Genomic DNA, 19,093 nt, shown 5'->3' on the forward strand with positions numbered 1-19,093 from the left:
GCATGTGTGCAAGAGTCGAGGGAACAAACGATACAGATACAGAGAGAGAGAGACAGAGAGAGAGAGAAAACTCCCAGAGAAATGAGCAGAGAAGCTATATTTTTAGGCTTCCACAAAAAAAAAATTACATTTGCTAAATCTTACCCCAAGTGACCTGTGGCAAGAGTAATATCACATTTGATAAACTCAGACTTATCATTTATGTCCTATCATTTGAAAACTACTAGTTCACCACAGTGTGTCCAGATCTTTGCGTCAGATGCTCAGTGACCTTTTCCATACAGTCCAACTGCCTCAAAACCTCTGATTCAGGAACAGTGATGCTCTTCACGAGGATGGCATCGTTGAAGGTGATGTCAACATCTTTTGATACAGTTTAGGACAATACGAAGATTATATATCAGACGCACACATCGCCGTGTCTTCAGACTGCAGAGTCTTTAAAGCAAGAGTGTCCACCAGCACGGATCCTGGGTCAAACTGCCAGACCATTTAGAGTAAAAAAAATGGCTTACAAGGGCACTGCAAATCTACATAAGCCATAAAAGCCATGCCACATATACACCCTGCTCGGGCTATTCTCTCTTAAAGGGACATGCGCACAGTTTACAAACAGAAGAGGCAAAAAGACTGCTGAGAAAGCAGCAGGGTTGGGAAAGTTACTTTGAAATCTTACCCGCTACTCATTCCTGATTGCCAATTTTAAACTGCAAGAACTAACATAATGCACTTCCATTCAAAAGCCAACATATCAGTTAGAGTGACCCATGCATTTCAGTTTGGATCAAGCAGTTTGTGCTAAAGTCGATCATTGTTTCAGCATGTGCAAAAATTTGAATCAATTCACCTGTTTTTCACGTCGTCTTATAAACTTATACCTGGGTTAGTTTTTTTTTTTTTTACAGTCAGATCACTTTAACAACTCTACAAGTAATCCATTGTTCCCAACCCTGTAAAGCAGTGAGCGTGGCAGACCAGTCACATGCACACTATGGGAAATGTTGGGCTAGACACATGAGTACTAACCTTTGGCTCTCTGGCTTCTGGGTATTAAACATCATACAGAATAACAGGCAGCTGCGAGGGGAGGAGATTCAGATGTCCGATGAAAGCACCGTTCACGCAGTTAAGTTGCATTTTAGCACAGAGGTGGGTTTTTTTTCACTTTTTGATTAAGAGTCAGATCTGCTTTGACAGCAGTTGAATATCTTTCAAGCTCTCCTGGTCTCTGTGGTGGGCGGAGACCTGTCGCTCCAACCAGCTTTACCTTCCCCTTCAGTAGAAATAACTACTCTGTGAACAATCTGCAGTGAGCAATATATGACCTGTTTTTTTTTGTTTTGTTTTTTTCACATTTGAGAGATCTTCTTTTTTTTCATACATGATACAATGTACTGCGCAAAATGGATATGCGCACATACTGGAAGCATAATGTTGCTGAGGACATGCAAGTTGTTGAGTATACAGCAGAGCAAAAAGCGATGTTTCCCAATGTCATTGTCTTCCTCGTCTTCTTGAAACATCATCTGTCACTCAGATTTGCATCTTCAAGCGCGCAACTCTTTCTTTGAGTGTGGCTTATTTCCCAGCAGGGCATCAATCTCAGTAATGGTTTGAGGGGTCATTTGGGACAAAATCTGCAAGGAGCAAGGGCGGCAATCAGTTTCACATGCGATCTGTCACGTTTGACACTTTGTATTGCACAGAAAGCAGCATATCTATTTGTTGGAACAACTACGGATCAGGATGTCTGGCAAAATTATTGATACGGGAGGAAAAAAGGGAAAAGAAATCTACCCGGAGGGCACCCAGGTTCTCAAGCAGCTGGTCTGTAGTAGAAACACCAAGAAGCACTGAGCTGACTCCCTCACTGCGCAGACACCAGGCTGGAAAAAAGAGAGAAAACCAGTGTTAGAAAAAACAGATTTTTTTGTAGGGATCAGATCACTTGCTACTGTTTTTTTTTTTTTTTTCGGATACGTGTTTAAAGGCCAACTTAAACATGTATCCAAAAAAAGTATTTCGGCCATAAGATCAGCTGACCAAGTATGCTTGAAAGGCTGTATCATGACAGTGATTCCAAATCAGCAGGTTTTATAACAGACAGGGGAGGATGCATGGTGAACAGGTCATGCTTTCTAAACAATAGATAAACACTATTGATTAAACAGATGGAAAAAGGTCATGTAATTAACTAATAAAGTCACTGATTGTGGTTACATATAAGCAGACGGGCAGCAAGTGCTACATCATGCTCAGATCTGTTGCCTAACTTTCTCTTTGCAGGATCAATCAGAGCGCTTTTATCTTATGCGTGAAATTTAGTGAACAGACATTTTGGATCAATAGTTTTATGACGAAAGAAAGAGCAAGTGTCCGTATGTCTCGTACCGATGGCTAACTGTGCAGCGGTGCAGCCCAGTCTGTCTGCCAGTAGATGGAGCTCCTTGATTTTAGCGAGCTGCCTGCGGCCCTCCTCGCTGTTCACTCGCTCCTTCAGCCACTGGTACCCCTTCACCAGGAGCAAAATGGAGAAAAGCATCGGTACAGTGCTGATTTCACACAGCAATGCCCAACTGATTGGGGAGAGAATTACACTGAGGCTGATTTTCAGAGAGAGAAGTCCCAGAGGAGGGCCGGTCAAATCAAACTGACCTTCATTGCTGCTCTGGAACACTCTGGTACACCATCGCTGTACTTCCCTGTGATTAATCCACAAGCAAGTGGAGACCAGGTCATTGCTCCAACACCTGAAAGAGTGGATTAAGGATAGGCATCGGAATGAAGCAAAATGAACATTAAATTGGGAACATAAAGATAAATAGAGCTGTGAGACTGAGGATGTCTGACCGATCTTGTGGTAGAGCTCAGGAAGCTGCACCTCGACTTTATCCCTCTGGAAATAGTGATACTCTGCCTGCTCGCACACAGGTGGTATCAGGTTGAACTGGCGTGCCACCGAGTACGCCTCCTGGTGCCGAAACAAAATGCCATGGTTACCACTCAGCATATGTGCATTTCATAGTAGTAGAGTGAGCGTGTCTGAATGGGAGCATTCACCATGATTTCCATGGCACTCCAGCGTGAGGTTCCCCAGTACATGGCCATACCCTGGTTTATTACAAACGTCATGGCCCGTACAATCTCTGCAAAACACAGGAAGTAGCATCCTTTTCATTTACATTTATCACTCTGAGGCAACAGCTTTTTCATGCAGACATAAAACACATAAGCCACCTGACACATGATGTCTGCACAAGGGTGTCAAACACGAGTCGCAAACATCAATAACCCACCTTCCATTGGACTGTTGACATCGTTTCTGTTGGCGAACACGATATCCACATAATCTAGCTGCAGTCTTGATAAGGATCCTCTTAAACCTGTAAAACAGTGGTCAATGATTCATCATCATCACCATCATGATCAGCCTGTGAGGAGACTCTGCAGCCATGCTAGCGGCTCTGCGAGGCTGTACTGAGGCACAGCTGTGCTTTGAACTAAATGCTAATGTCGGCGTGCTAACATGCTCACAAAGACGATTCTAGCATGCTGATGGTTGGCAGGTATCATGTTTACCATGCTCACCATATGGTTTAGTGCGCTAACATGCTAACATTTGCTAATTAGCACTAAACACAGTCGGCCAAAGCTGATGGGAATGTTGTTAGTTTTACAGCTATAAACCAAAGCACTGGACAATTTGAAATTTTGACCTGATGATGGCGCTAGATGAGAAGTTAAGGAGTCAACAAAGTGATAACAGTTCATCCTGAGGCGGACATGAATGTCTGTACCAAATTTCAGATGATCCATCATGCAGTGGTTGAGATATTTTGCTAAAAAACACAAATGTCAACCTCAAGGTGGCACTAGGTTAAAAGTCAGGGGAACACCAAAGTGATAAGGATGCATCTTCTGTGAACCATGAATGCTTGTACAAAACTTCATGGGAATCATTCTGAAATATTTCACTTTGGTTTATGTTCAACACAGTATGTTACTGGAGGGTAAAAATCTATTATTTTACAGGAGGGATATTTTTTGATAATTTCATGCTAGTTCTCAAATTTTTTGGAAAAGTGTTCCAACTTTCCAACCTTGGGTATATTCATAATTCAACGTAGAGGTTGAAGTCACACGTGATGTGAAAATATGAGCACTGTCCCTGCATGTAGCTCACTTATTACGCAATGGCATCAAATCAAAAGCCTCACGACAGTGACGGTCAAACAGCCCATTCAGCTCCTTGGTGAATGGTCACCTCAAGGCCATGCTACTTACAAAACAAAGACGGCGACCGTATACAAGGCCAAAAGTCTCTTAGCTTTCTTTAGGATTATTCTCGGGAGGGGGAGCCGATTGAGTGGCTGGAGAGACAACGAAGCTGAGATGCTGTTTGAAGCTGAAGCTTCGTCTCTACGTCCCCTCATCTAACCCCCTGTGCTTTGTCCCAGACACAAGGCAGAAGTCAGATTTCACTCTGCATTTCCATTCTTCACCTTCGATAAAATCATCCCCCCCTAACATATCTCCGCTGCAAAGGCTTTCCTCTAGCTGCTGTGAAACGTAGTCATTTCTTTGATTTTAAGGTGCGCTGATGTGTTTGCTGCGACGTGGGACGTGGAGTGGTTTTAACTGAGCGGGACAAACAGTGCTCACACTCAGAGGTTTAAAGGGTCATCAAATGATTCATCAGTCTCTTTTTAGGGGATGAACTGATGCACTCTGGGAAACATTTTTGTACGATAAAGGTACCACACGCTCCAATTAAGCAGACTTTTGAACTTTAATGTGCAGTATATTCTATGTTCAACAAATAAATTGTGTTTTGGTAACATCACACAGCTTTCCTGATGTTTAACTCTCTGATTATATCTGAGCTGTGGGATTACATGCACTGACCATGACCTTGAACTAAGCCTGAGCCTTCTTGTATTCGGTTGTGATTCTACATAAATGAATTCCAGGAACTTAACTGAAAAAAAAAAAAAAAGAATTACACTCTACCTTCAATAATGTGCTTTCTGGAGAGCCCCCGCTCTGTCTCTGCTCTGTGGAGTGATGAAAATACATATTTTTGATGTTGAAATGAAAAATGAAAAACAAGGATTTTGATTGAAAATGAGAATACAGCCTTTCAGCATCATACTTACTGGCCTCCCCAGTAGATCTTTGTTGTGATGACAAAACTTGAGCGCCTGGCAAGGACACAGGGGGGTTCAAAGCACAGTTAATTATGGGAAATTCTTCTATCTTCTAATTTCTACCTCTATTAGTTTGTCCAGTATCTAAGTATGACAGACAAAATGTTTTTTCTCTGTGACTGCAATCTTTGGTACATTAAAAAAAGATATTTGGACCAATATTGTCTTCTTTCTTCCTTTTCACTTTTATTTATCCAAATATTATTCTCCAGATGAAAAATATGTCAAGGATTTCCCTGATGTTTATTGATCTGGGACTTTATTTTCACATTTTTTGCCTTTTATAGTCTTTCTGAAGCTAAAGCTCCTCATTTGTCTAAAAAGCATGAATTTCCCATGAGATAATTTAATGGTGTGCCTGTTCCAACAGTAATAAAAACATGTAGCAATGCAGTGCATTTCAGAACAGCAAGGGAGTATTAGGGATTATTAAGCTTTGAAAAAATAAATTCATGGCCTAACAACAGACAGAAAGCTTGTTACATGGATGTGAGTCAGTTTGGAAAAATGAGTAATATCACCTCCATCCTTTCTTCTTGATGATGTTTCCTAAAGTGATTTCCGCTCTGTGGAGAAACACATCATTTGCTGTGATGGGTTGATGTTAACTTCAGATCGCTGCACAACAATATTAAATCCTGAAACCTGACTACACGGTTGTTCACTGAGGATGTGATGAACAGAGAAGCACTGATGAAAGCCTGATGAAAACAGAAGCAAAAGTTTTAACCAATGCTTGGATGAAAAAGTGAGTTCTGACCTTCCAGAGGCGTACACCTCCGCCGTGTCAAATAGGTTCACGCCGTTCTCATAAGCTATGGCCATCAGGTTCTCAGCCATCTGGGGGAACACGAAAATTGAGACTGAGAGGGGCAGACAGTGGATAAATTCCAATTACCCAGAGGTCGTCCATGAAGGGCACTATGCAGGGAGGATAATACAGTAGATATAATATCTAATATCTCACCGTGCCACCATAGTTTCCAGGTATCAGGTCTGTGGGATTTTGAAACATGTCTATAATTGAAAACACTGAGATTTGTGCTCACGGTGCAGAGAGTGTTTTCCACAAAAGCAATATGAGCGAACGTGCTCTGGAGTTCTCATACAAACAGAGAGAGACGACAGAATTCTCACCTCATCAGAGATCTGTGATCCAAATGTCACCCAGGTGCCTGAGCGAGAGGAGAGACAGAGACGTTTGTTTCGTTTGAACGGCTGAAACAAAGATGAATATTTTCCTGCCTTCAAGCCGACTCACCTAACCCGAGGCAGGAAACACGGAGGCCTGACTTCCCCAGGTTCCTGTGGAGAAGAAGACAGAAAAAAAACAGTCTGTGAAGATCAGACATAAACGAGGGGAAGAGATGGCATGATGTGTGTATTTAGGATACGTTTGCACACAGTCACAGGTGAGATCCCATCTTACAGTAAACTGATGTTTGTGACTGAGAAGCAAAGAGCAAAACAATCCTGAATCATGAGGAAGCTTGGTTACCTGTTCCCTTTCATGCAATTTTTATGCTATTTTATATATAAATACTGTTCTTTTCTCATTACATTTATTTGACAGTGAGGCTACTGTGCAAATTAAGATTTTATAGACAACAAATAGCATCTGTTAAAATACGATGCATCGTTACAGATTAAAGCACATCATGGCGATCATGTTTGACACATCACTGGACGTTACTGTGTACATTAATATCAAGTTTGCTGCATGTTGGACAATATACATTCAAGTTACAACAGCTTCCTATTTCATGGCAAAACATGCACCTTTTCAGCCTCGCCATGGCAACGGTGTTGCGTGGAATCTCAAAAGCTTTGCAATTTAGCATTGTCAAAGTCTTTAGTCTTCACAGACCAGAATTTCATAAAAGTAGAGCACCTGTATATGCCAAAAAATCCAAAATGGCTGACTTCCTGTTGGGACTAGGGCATGACACCAAGAGGCTTTTTGTGTTGCATGTGCCCACCAAATTTTGTACATCTCGGCAAAATGTGCCATGAGCATGGGTTATTTTGTTGAAATGTTGTAGGGGGCGCTGTTGAGCCATCTTGTCCCAGCCAATACAACTGATTCAAACTTTAACCACTTGTAATGTTTTTGCCACATGTCATGAGTTTTAGAGCATCCCTCGCCCTTCAAAGAGAGCTTCCTGTTTCACCACGAAACATGCTAATTTCCTTCCTCGCCATGGCAACGTCATTCTGTGAAAACTCAAAAGACTAATCCACATGAGTGATCCACATGAGTGTGAGGGCCATATCAACCAAATTTCAAATGAATCCAATAAACCCTCTAGGAGGAGTTCAAAAAGTTTGCATAAAATACAAGAAAAATGCACGGGATTCAAAATGGCTGACTTTCGGTTCAGCCATCAAAGCCAGCATGAAATATGTCTGAAACAGTAACCAAATTTATCCCAACTAAAACCTTCCACAGATTAGGAGGTGCTACGGAGTCTATGAATGTTTACAGGTTGTGACGTGTGTGAGTTCTCAAGGATCGAGTTCATCAAAAATGCATGCGGTGGCTATCAGTCATTAGGGGGTGCTATTGAGCTGACGTGCCACGCCCAAGCCATTGGTGCAAAGTTTTAGAGCACTCTAAAGGCCTCAAACATATGTTTAGAAAGTTCAGATGAACACACAAAAAACAAAATTGCTGACTTCCTGTTAGACAAACTCTTGTAAAATAATGGCATACGTTCATAAAGATGTGAACAATGATCCCATGAAATTTCGTTGCGAAGTGCGTTTAGGGGCACTATGGAGCCCGCTGACCACGCCCAAGTCCAGTCACTGCAGACCTTTTTCTGCAATTTTCACAATTTTTGTGAGTTTTCCATTATCCAAAGCCCCTCAAAAATCTTTTGCAAAAGTAGAATCATAATAATCTCTATAAATACAATATGTCCCTTTGTGCTCTGGCCCCAATTACTGCCTCATGATTGTTTGCCTCCACCAACCTTCCATCCACATCTGTCCAGACTCATAATAAATGTAGTGAGGAATTTAATGAAAAATATTAAGTGCATTGGTGAAATGGAAGTTATCCAGTGAATAATTTCGAGTGAGAAACATGCTTTCCTTACTCAGAGACTATTTTTACAGGACTGACAGAGAGCTACAACGCTTCAAATATGGATGTTACTGCAAAGAAGCTTCTAACTGAAAAAGTGGACATTTCACACACAATTTCAACCAGGCAGCACAGAAGAGCTGTACAATCAGCACAGTTTCAAGGTGGACACCTAACATAAAATATAAAATATGGTCACAATCTGCCCTGGTTCTGAGTTATGGTGTTGAATATTGGCCAGAAAAGTGTTTCTGCAGAACATTATGATGTCACAGTGAAGCTGACCCTTGATATCCTGGATATAAAACATCATCACGTCGTTATTTGATCCTATGAGACATTTCTGTGAATTTTTGTCATAATTAGCACGGGAACTCTTGCGTTATAGCCAAAAATGTATTTTGTGAGGACACAATGAGATTTGACACCAAAATCTAATCAGTTCATCCTTGAGTCTGAGTGAACGTTTGTGTCAAGTTTGAAGAAATTCCCAGACGTTTCTTGGATATCGCATTCAGGGGAATGGGACGGGTGGACGGACGGACGGAAGGATGGACAACTCAAAAACAACACCCCCCTGGCGACGGTTGGCGCTGGAGTGGAGGCATAAAAACACAAAATGCCAACTAACTTCTTTCCATTGTGCCCCTGGATGTGAATACTTCCTCCTCTACCACCGCTGAGTGAAAGCCTTTCTCGCCCGTGATTCAATTACTGCCTGTGTCTAATTATTTCTAAACAATTGACCTTTTATCCTTCATATGTTCGCAGTTCAGTGTATTACACTGGGTCAGTGACACAGCCAGAGGGAACAGGGCTCAGCTCTGATATAGAGTCCAGGAGAAGCCTCTCTGCTCTGCGCAGTTAATGGCCCAAACTGGTCCATAAGCAAAAGAGGAGTCCATCGCCCAACATGCCACACCTGATCATCCAGACAGCTGAATTTTGAAGGGCGAGCGTGGAGAAGCACGGAGCTGCATTTCCAACCACAGGAGCATGTACAGCTGAAAATGGTGTGGGCTTCATGCTTGCTCTCCTCCTCCACGCGCGCTCTCCCCCATTCTAATTAGCCGGGGAGCCAGCTGGAGAGGCAGCAGAACTGCAGTGCAACTCGCTGCTCGCCGTCTTTTTATCTCCGGCGCCTCTCCCCTCTCTGCCTGTCTGCCTGCCTGCGTCCGCCGCAAATAACCAAATGCAGAAAGACAGACTGTCAGAGCGGTTAGACTCAGTCGTACGAGTCCTGCTTTTATTTTCCCCGGTCTATTTTAATGCCTGACCTTAAGCTATTTTTAGATTCCTGCATATGTAAGCATTTGTGTCTGTGCCACTGTGTGAGCGTTTGCTGTGCGGGGGCGTCAGTGCTCGTGTGTGCGCAGCGTGTGGGTGTGAAACGCATATTGTTTGTGTCATTTCTTTAAAGCCTGTCAAAATAGCGCACAGGTGGAAGGTCAGGAATGCTATATAGATGGAAACAGCGCGAGCGGGGTTTGATGTTGACGATTCCTTGTATGGTAATCTGGCTCTGGTTCACCGTTTGCCTGCCTGTTCTCGCACACTGACAGTCACTTTGAACACTGGGAGTAAATAGAAATGAGGCACATGGGAGAAAACACACTTCAGAGAAAGCATTTTTTTTTTTCAAATAAATATTTTTTTCATTTGTTCGGTTCTCCTTTACTGGCATTTTTTTGTGGCATCCATCAATTTATGCCTTTTTGCCTCAACTTCAATCAGGGGCAGTGAGGAAAGGAACATTTTTGTCCAACAACACGATTGGCATCACAACAACAGCATCCCAAAAACATTCCCTGCTTATTAAAACAGCTTTAATCAGCTTCATCACAGAAAAGAAAGGCTTTAAATTCATTAGAAAATAGCAGCAATTAGGTCTCAGCATCAACTGTAGTATAACTACTGTACCTGCACACTGAGACATTTAAATGACGTGGCTGACATTTTAGTGCAGTCCCAAACTGGACCCTTAAGGATGAATATTGCATGAAGTTTTTTAAACAATTTATTTAGCAGACTGGACGTTTTTGTGGGGTTATTTTCAGTATATCACCCACAATTTTACATCTTTAGCATTGTGTATGAACAGCCTGTTATTTAGCCCAAGGCTATCTTGCACCGGTAGTAAATGTGAATTCATTACATCACTTGAGCCTGGATCCAACCGTGTTCACCACCTCAGGCACACGGGAGCACACCTTCTCTCCATACCTTTCAAATGGACCGCGATGAAAAGCAGCGAGGCAGACGAGGAAACGCAACAACTAAACATGAGTCAGCATTAGGAGAATGTCAAGCGCCCAGCAGCATCCGCGGCTGTTACACAAATGCACTCTTCCTCCGTTTCAGTGTGCTTATATTCAGTTCGCTCTTTAAAGATGGAAAATTAGTGCATGAAGATGACAGGCCAACATGTTCGACGCAGGACGTCGCAACAGGACCCCTGCATGCTTTAGCGGGTGAATTTCATGATCGCTTTGCCACATGAAACACAGCATTTTTTTTTTTGTTGTTGTTTCTGGGCAATGGAGGATGTCATTGTTTCTCTGTGTGACAACTGGCCGCCCCCTCCCTGCTCTCAACTCCACCACTCTCTGCAGTGCTGCAGTCTGCTAAATTACTATCAGTGAGTCTGGAGAGACACATGCTCTCTCCTTCCTCTCAATAGCTCCTTTCGTGACAGCCTCTCCCACTCCTTCTCTCTCTCTCTCACACACACACACACACACATACATGCATGTATGCAGACGCTCGGCCTATATTTCATTTGACATGGATTTGCAGGATGTTGTGCGAAAGCTGACGAGATCTATATTGTGCAAGCGTCAGTGGGGCCGGTCGATGCGTTCACGTGCATATTCACGCTTGATGGGAATTACAGTCCGACGCAGGCACAGATCTACATACGGTCATGCATGAATGCACCCGTGAGCCCACAGAAACACAGATGCTTCTCTGTAGCCTTTGTAAGTAGGGCTGTTTCCTGTTTTCTTGCTTATTGCCCCCCTCCACACACACACACATAAATCATGAACTCCAAACGAGGTGATTATTCTTGCCTTGGCTGTACCACACATTATTAATGGAGGAGAGAGAGGAGGCACACAGGTGCTCTGTCACGGTGTAGTCAGCGTTTTAACCTGTGCTGACACTTACAGTTCGTTTTCACCTGAGACAGGAAGAAGACACTATATACAGATGGTTAGGTGCAAATGATGGAGGTTTTTTTTCCTGTGGTTGTCATAAAATGCCACACACATGCTGAGCGGGCTTTTCTCCAGGGGGAAGCTAACCGAGATATTAATAACACTCACATCAGTGCATGTGTGTGTGTGTGTGTGCTCATACTCACAAGCGCAAATTGTGGGAAGACGGTGGACTGTCTGTTCTTGTTTAATAAAGCTGTATGCGCCGTTTCAGGGTTTTAAAGGGTCAGTTCACCCAAATTACAAAGAACATGTTTTCTCCCTCATGCAGAGATTTCTGCCTCACCCTCAGGACAGTGGAAGTGAATGGATTTTTGTACGTCGGGCTCACAGCGTTGACAAAATACACTTTAAAAAAATCAGCACCAGCGCCTCTTTTCTGTGATCCGTGTCCTTGTACACTGAACACTCCACAGACCTGTTAAGAGTTTTAAAAGGGACTATTTCTTCAGTAGAAAGTGGTTTTACTGAAAGGGGACATCTGAAGAGTACCCAGAGTGTCGGTGTTTCTGCTCCTGAATGAAAAGTAATAAATGTGAGCACAAATGAAACCCCCCTGATTACTGGTGCGCTGAGGCAGAGGCACACGTTCCAGAGACACATATCTCACAACCTGCAGAGACAAATCTATGCACACTGCTTGATGCCGCCATAAGCGAGAACATGTGTCCTGTGTGAGGTGACTCTTTCTCTGCGACCCTGACACACTAATTCTATGCTTCGGCTATTATTAATGAATTAGGCTAAACAACAGACTTTTCATGCAATGTGATGTTTTTAATTCAGATATATTAAAACAGTTTGGAAAGTAGGTCTGTCCTAATTATAAAATACACTGTGAGTGGAGCAAATGGGAAAAAAAAAGAAAGAGCACAAAGACAGACTCTCTCCCACACACACACAAACTCAGCTGCTCTCCCTAATGTTGCGAACACTTTATTAGCCGTCGTGACTGTCCTCTTAACTGAAATTGCATGTAATGAAGTGGCGATAAAGAGCGATTCCACCAGCTGATATTAAAACTGTGAACCTTGTTATGTTCCTGTGAATTGTGCGTTCGTGGCTGGATGTATACGGAGCACGCCACTGTTTACGTTTTGAAGAAAAACGGGTGTGAAACGCGACTTGAAGGTGAAACAGTGCCAAAACGGAGCATAGTTTGAACTTTGGGGCGTCTCGGCGTGCTCAAACGGAGATTGTAAATGAAATTTGGCGTTAGAAAAGGTCACTGCAATGTGCTGCTACCTGCCGACTTGTTTTATGTGTGCTGGGAGAGGGGTGAAGCCGAGTATTGGAGTGATATGTCAGTTTCCTGCTTTGCTGCCTCATAAATATAAACTTTGACAGCTCAAGCTGAATTTAAAATGATTAAATGCAGACACTGAGATGTGTTTGAGCTTGCATAGTCTCTCTTGTTTCTCTATGATTTAAAGCATCGCAGCTAGTTTACTACTTTGCCACGATAAGTTAAGTTTGTGGAAATACTGAAATTACTTTTAAAAGGTCATTGTTGCAGATAGCTGAATATTGGGTGGAATTAAGACTTTTTTTTTACTGCTTGCTTAAAAAATTATTCCAACAGCCAAAATAGATTAAAATGTTCATGTTCATTTTCACTGCAAGTAACTATGAGTCCAAAGAGCTTTTATAACTTAAAGGTATATAAATATATTTTTAATTTAGACCATATATTAATACTTGCAAGACTTTTCCAGGACCTGTGGAGACTCTTTTCCATTCGGCTGTGCCTCTACTCTTACATAATAACATGCAGTGATGACTTTGTCTCTGCCGGAAGACAACATCAGACTTTGACTTTGACTGGACGGCCTATACAGAAAACGTGACGAGGATTTTCTGGCTCTGACTGTGGCGCTCGCAGTTCAGAACGAGCCCTCGTGCCATCGCGTCCATCCCCGGACAAATATTGACAGACGTAAGCCTCATTAAACAACAGTGACCCTGCAGTCACTTCGCATTTGGAAAAGATTAAGTTGTCTGCTTCATGTGCTTTTCTATGCACAGGTTTTAAAAGCTCTTAAAGGTCTCCAACGTGCAGCTGCATTAACAATAGCTATTAAAAGTATTGTACAAGTGTATGATTTATTTTCAGCTACCTGTTCTTATAGCCTATATTAGTAGATGATTAATGAAAAACAGATCATAGCTTTGATATATTTTCATTACGATCCACATTAAAGTCAAGCAAGTGCAGATTCAGCCTGACTTTGCCTAAAACTTGTTGCAGGACCTCACAGTGCTGTCACTAATCTGTTCAGACGACTGGAAACTCAAAAATCCAGAGAGAGGAGAGCTGAAGGTCAAGGTTGTTGCAGGATGCCGCCTTGTTCTCTTCCCGGCTGCACAAACCGCTTGTATCCAGAGCTTATTAATCATGCTAAGACTGTGAGGCCAAATGACTTAATTATCATTTAATTATTTTTCATGATGACTCCACTCTGTGAAGTCCATATTTTATCACTGTTTGGGATTCATTACAAGTTAAATACATGTGATGTCCATAGGGTTTTTATCAAAGTGGGAATCGCCTGCTTGCTCATTTTTCAACAGCTTTTTTTTCCCAGAGCTTTATGCATGAGGCAGCTCTAAAAGCACAAAATACACTGGCACCAAATTAACATACTGGGGCTGTGAAGTCATCGTGCCCTCAGCGGGTATAAAGGGGTAACTGTAACAACGGGCATGCTGTGAGAGTAATAAGACTGGGGCTGGATCATTGTCTCTTAGCAATAAATGACCGCAGTGTTTCTGTAAAACCTGACAGCGTTGTTCATCGGGACCAACGACTCGATCATCACTTCATCAGCTGCTGCGAGTTGACTGGACGTTTCTATTCCCTGCCTGTTTTAACGTCCTAGTTTCTTCGTCTATACTGTGAAAATGGCTTAGGCCATCAAGTTCAAGAAGATGTCAGTGTGAGAGAAGCAGAGGCAGCAAGTCCTGAATGTTCAGTGATAGAGGTCATAGCAGTTTGTTTTTCTACCACATCTCAACAGCTAAAGGAAACTCCCGGTGCTGATGAAGACCATGAGATGTCATTCAAAGTTTGAGAAAAAGCTCGGAAGTGGACTTTGAGTTAAGATTATTTTTGTAAAAAAAAAAAAAAGAGAGACAATAAGTATAAATGTCCAAATGCGTGAAAATTCCCTGGAACTGGATTCTACTAGTCCTACTGCTGTACCTGAGGTCACTGAACTGCTATATTTCAACATAAGACTGCCCACTCTCACCTCTGTCCCACAAATATGAAGCTGCTGCCAGCAGCCGGTTAGTTTAGCATCTCATTAAGGCTGGGAGCAGGTGGAAAAACTAGCCTGGGTCTGTGCAACGAAACAAAATCCACCTGCCAGCACCTCTAAAGCTCACTAATTAACACATTATGTATCGTTTGTTTCATCTGGACCAAAGCTGGAGAGTGAAAAAGGCTGACTGTGGTTTTACCAGGTTACATGCTGGACAACAGCCCTGTTTACGCTTGGTATTAACATGCATCTGATCACAAGAGGACATCTCTAAGTACAGGTGCGAATGAGATCTGACCAGTCAGACCAGATTCAGACATGGTCTGGGCCAAATACAGTCACATCCTTCATGCAGTGTGCACATGAAAGTGTCTTTGGCCGCCTATTTAAATGGCGTTGCCGAAGTACACCTTCATTTCCACGCTGACGGCATCTTATTTCAGCGTGAAACTAGAAGAAGAAGGCCGCAACAACAGGCGAAATGGATTCTTGTGGGTGGAGCACACACGAGACATGCTGCCTGACTTCCATTTGGGCTGTAGGTAAAAAACGTGTTAGGTCTTTGCTGCGGTGTAATCTAAGTTATGGGTGGCGGCTTATGGGATTCCGCTTCAGAGTTCAGGGGTCACATGGGGCGTGTGTCCAAGCACAGACAGTTATGTTTAAGTTGCCCACTGTCCACTTCTGACTGGATCACCAAAGATGAACAGTAATGGTGTAAACAGGGCTGATTTCCTGGCGGGGCACAGTCACTTCCCAAAGTCGTCTTGTCACCACGAGGTGCCAGGCAACCGGTAGCCGGGCAGCCACCCTAATCGGCCGCTAGCTATAGCTTCATTTTTATCGTACAGACATGAGATCATTTCACTCTGCAAGAAAGGCAGTAATTTCCCAAAATGTTGACCTATTCCTTTACAAATTATGAGCCAAAATTCACCGCACAGAACCAAAACGTTGGATTTAGAAACAGCAGAGTGGCGTTTCTTTATCATCCTCCCTGCACTCCTTCCTGTCTCCCCTGTTGGCACAGAAGCTGGCTTTAAAAGCTACAACCCAAATTTTCTTTACCACTGTGCGCCACGATGTTTTAAGTACGGCTCGCTCCTCCTCTCACTCATGCATGGCGATGCTTCCAGCTGCCTGCAGCTGACACAATGTGTCCCCTGGCCCTTAGATCACAAAGAGCCATGAGAAATGTCCCGCTGTTGCGGATAAATCTGTGCTGCAAATGCACCTGACCTGCTCACCAGGTTGCTGCTGGTGAAAAGAGAGGGCCTGGTTGCCATAGAGACGGCCAGTTTGCAGAGTGACAGAACTTCGCCTGCGTTACTTATAGACTCACCCCTCCACAAGTCCCAAAAAAAGACCATCAGTGCTGCTCTCTAAACATTTCAAAAGATTTGAAAAATATCCAACATGGTTTTATGAACAGAGATTGTGCTGATCTAATGTCACCTTCTGGTTTTCTTGGACAAATTGCTCCAAAAGTTACACAGTTATTGTAATCAGATATGGTTAAGTCCAATTCTTTGATATTATATGTTAAAGATTGATAACTAACGTTGATATATTGATTTATTAACCCTTTAAGTAACCATTAATCAGGTTTTCTCTAGACACAGTAAATATAAAGTGTCCCTGATGAGCCATTTCTCTGTTGTCTTTGCACATTGGTCACATTTTTATGTACACACAAACACACACACATACACATGCACGCACACACAGGTTTTCAGTGCAGCAGTGCACCGCGTTCACTGTGGTATTTTAATGGAAACAAGTCAGAAATTGAGTAACTTCGACCAAAGAAAGGAGATAGAGAGAGAGTCGGACAGAGGGAGAGTTGGGGCAGGGCCTGACAGCAGGGGCTCATGGGAGTGATAACTGGCAGCAGGTGCCATCGTCTGCAACCTGCCGGCGAGTGATGAGTACTCGGGTTAATGAGATAGCAGGAGGGATCAGAAAACATGCCGGGGAACAGGGCAAATAGTGGTAACGGTCGGCACCATCTGGGTAATGGAATACGGATGAGATCCAATTCACTGGCTGCCGTTCACTTCCGCTTGACTGTGGTATTCATTCGGCCTCCATCAATGTCAAGAAATCTCCGACATTTACTCTCCGCACGGACACGCAGACTCATTCGTGCGGCGTGCCGACATGTCTTGTGGATGTTCCTGTTTCTCCCTGACAGTCTGACTGTGACAGCAGTGTAAAATGGAGAATGTGCGACCACCGTACCACCATAAACACACTCTGTGGCCGGGTGGCGGGGCTTTGAGCCGCCTCAGTTGCGGAAAGGGCTGATAAGCGACAGCAGCGCTGGCTGATTAGGAAATAAGACAGACAAAAACTAAAGGCATTGCCTGGGGTGTTGCCCCTGGCAACTGGGGCTGGCCATATGCTGTATAGACTTCTTGTGCTGCTGCACTCCCTATTAGTGACACTTTTCCTGAGGCAGCAGAGCAACCAGAATAATCCCACCCAATCAGAAATATGTATGCAATTCTCAAGGAAGAAAAAAAAAGAGTAGTGGAGATATCCAGGTTTCATCTTGTGCCTCATTCCCTTTTTAAGCATCCTATTAAATGAAAACTAAATTGACTGAGGAGAATGGCAGCGATTCAATCAACCTGATTACCAGGAAAACAGGTCATTAAAACTCTCCCCCTAGTCATTGCATTTTACAGTCTAAATGAAGCAAACAGGCGGTATGAGGTTATAGTCTTATAGATTATGGAAGGTGTGCGTTTTCATATGCATATTTACGTAAAAGTGCTTTATTTTCCACTGCTCTGAGTACCCCTCTGTGAACAGTTGAAGCTCTAATCCATCAAGGTGAAGTGACTCTGATTCTCTGCCAGAAACTAAAAGAGAATAATTACAAATGACACTCTTCTTTCTGTTTATCTGGCCTGTTTTTTCCCCCTTACATTATGACTCAGACCTGGTGTGTGCAGCAATGCTTTTCTGTGCATAAGACACTCTGCTGCACCGCTATATTATGGAAATGAAATGCTTTTAAAACCTCTAAGAAAAGCCGGGGTGTCCTGGGGTGGTTTTAGGTGAGCTGTCATTGGAGGCTTTTTATTATTCTGTGGTGAAGAGCAAGAGGCCAGGGCAACTTCTGCATGAAGCACACCAGCCTATGGCAGGTGCTATTATATGCATACTGTCTGTCATACTCTGATAACATTATGGCTGTTTGGTATAGATTATTTAAGCATTTTTACATCCATCAGCGTAAGCTCTTTTTTTATAAAGCGTAAATGTCATTTTTTATAATGTCAGTAAAATCACTGCTGTCTGTGCACTCGCCGAGATGCTTTGCTAATAGATATGTAGGCAGCCTGCACAGTGCGTTACAGAATGCACGCTGGTGACAGTTCAAGCTAACCCTAAGTTCAACACGCATCTCAGCCAAACAGATGGACAGAAATAGAAATAAAAGAAAGGCTGGCTGCCAGAGCTTCGTGATGAGAGGAGGGCCGCTCGCATCACCTGTGGAGGATTTGCCACTGATGCTCGTCATGACAATCTAGTACCTGTGAGATAATCTGGAGGTCAAAAGGCCGAAGGGAATCAAAGCAAAATGAAAACCACCCCTCCACCCCGTTGAAGCTCCAGCTCCTGATCTCCATACTCACCTGTACTTCATACTGGTGTGGCGCCCGATGGCCTCCTTCATGTGGGCATGGCCCTGCGGGGCCTGACGGGACCCGGACCCCTCCCTGGTCTTGACCGAGCCTTGGGAGATGTAGTTGCCGTTACTCCCTTGTCCACTACCTCCTCCTCCTCCGCCACCTCCTCCTCCACTACCACCGCCGCCTCCGCCTCCTCCTCCACCGCCTCCCCCTACTCCTCCACTGCTTCCTCCCGGAGGCGGAGCGGTGCGAAGGCCACAAAGTCGGTCCTCACTGCGACTCTTGAGGTTGTGCTCAGTGCAGGCGAAAGACACCTGCATCCTGACCCTGGTTTCCGGCGCCTCTTATTTTGAGTGTCTGTGTGTGTGTGTTTGGGAGTGACCTTTTCAGGAAGTCACACGAGCAGCAATGTCTGTAAACTGTTGGTGCTGCTTGACACAGGCTCCTCCGTGGCGCTGCTGTGGCCGAGCGGGGCCGCTCATACAAAGGGCTCAGACAGGGCAGGTCAGAGATTTTGGCTGCGAGTCGGAGGGAGCAGGCAGGAGTCCAGCCTCTAACATGGCACACACAGAGTTACCGTCTGCTCCGTCTCCTGTCTGGTGATGCAAACCTGGCAAAAGGCTCTTTGAGTTTTCACACTCACAAGATGCATCAGGGCTGCCCTCCAGAAAAT

At 43.7% G+C, this 19,093-nt stretch overlaps 1 protein-coding gene across 1 annotated transcript; it reads right to left on the reverse strand.

Annotated features, from left to right (window-relative positions):
- Positions 1–1,222: 1,222 nt before the first annotated feature.
- LOC121616959 (voltage-gated potassium channel subunit beta-2-like) lies at positions 1,223–18,740 on the reverse strand. Its single transcript, XM_041951886.1, has 14 exons — positions 18,424–18,740; positions 6,469–6,512; positions 6,345–6,382; positions 5,968–6,047; positions 5,729–5,773; positions 5,157–5,201; positions 5,011–5,054; positions 3,297–3,383; positions 3,061–3,146; positions 2,851–2,971; positions 2,656–2,750; positions 2,392–2,512; positions 1,798–1,886; positions 1,223–1,637 (listed from the first exon to the last, which is right to left on the reverse strand). Exons 1-14 carry the CDS (start codon positions 18,738–18,740, stop codon positions 1,548–1,550), a joined length of 1,302 nt encoding a protein of 433 aa, XP_041807820.1. The 3' UTR covers positions 1,223–1,547.
- Between the last annotated feature and the right edge of the window lie 353 nt (positions 18,741–19,093).

This window comes from Chelmon rostratus, chromosome 14 (assembly GCF_017976325.1).
Source record: "Chelmon rostratus isolate fCheRos1 chromosome 14, fCheRos1.pri, whole genome shotgun sequence".
NCBI classification, from domain to species: domain Eukaryota; kingdom Metazoa; phylum Chordata; class Actinopteri; order Chaetodontiformes; family Chaetodontidae; genus Chelmon; species Chelmon rostratus.

Coding starts and splice junctions, on each gene's coding strand:
- LOC121616959 (XM_041951886.1), bottom strand. CDS start 18,740: ATGCAGGTGTCTTTCGCCTGCACTGAGCACAACCTCAAGAGTCGCAGT. Junction 6,383..6,468: donor TGTTTCCTGCCTCGGGTTAG/GTGAGTCGGCTT, acceptor CCTCTCGCTCAG/GCACCTGGGTGACATTTGGA. Junction 5,202..5,728: donor ATCAAGAAGAAAGGATGGAG/GTGATATTACTC, acceptor TGTCCTTGCCAG/GCGCTCAAGTTTTGTCATCA.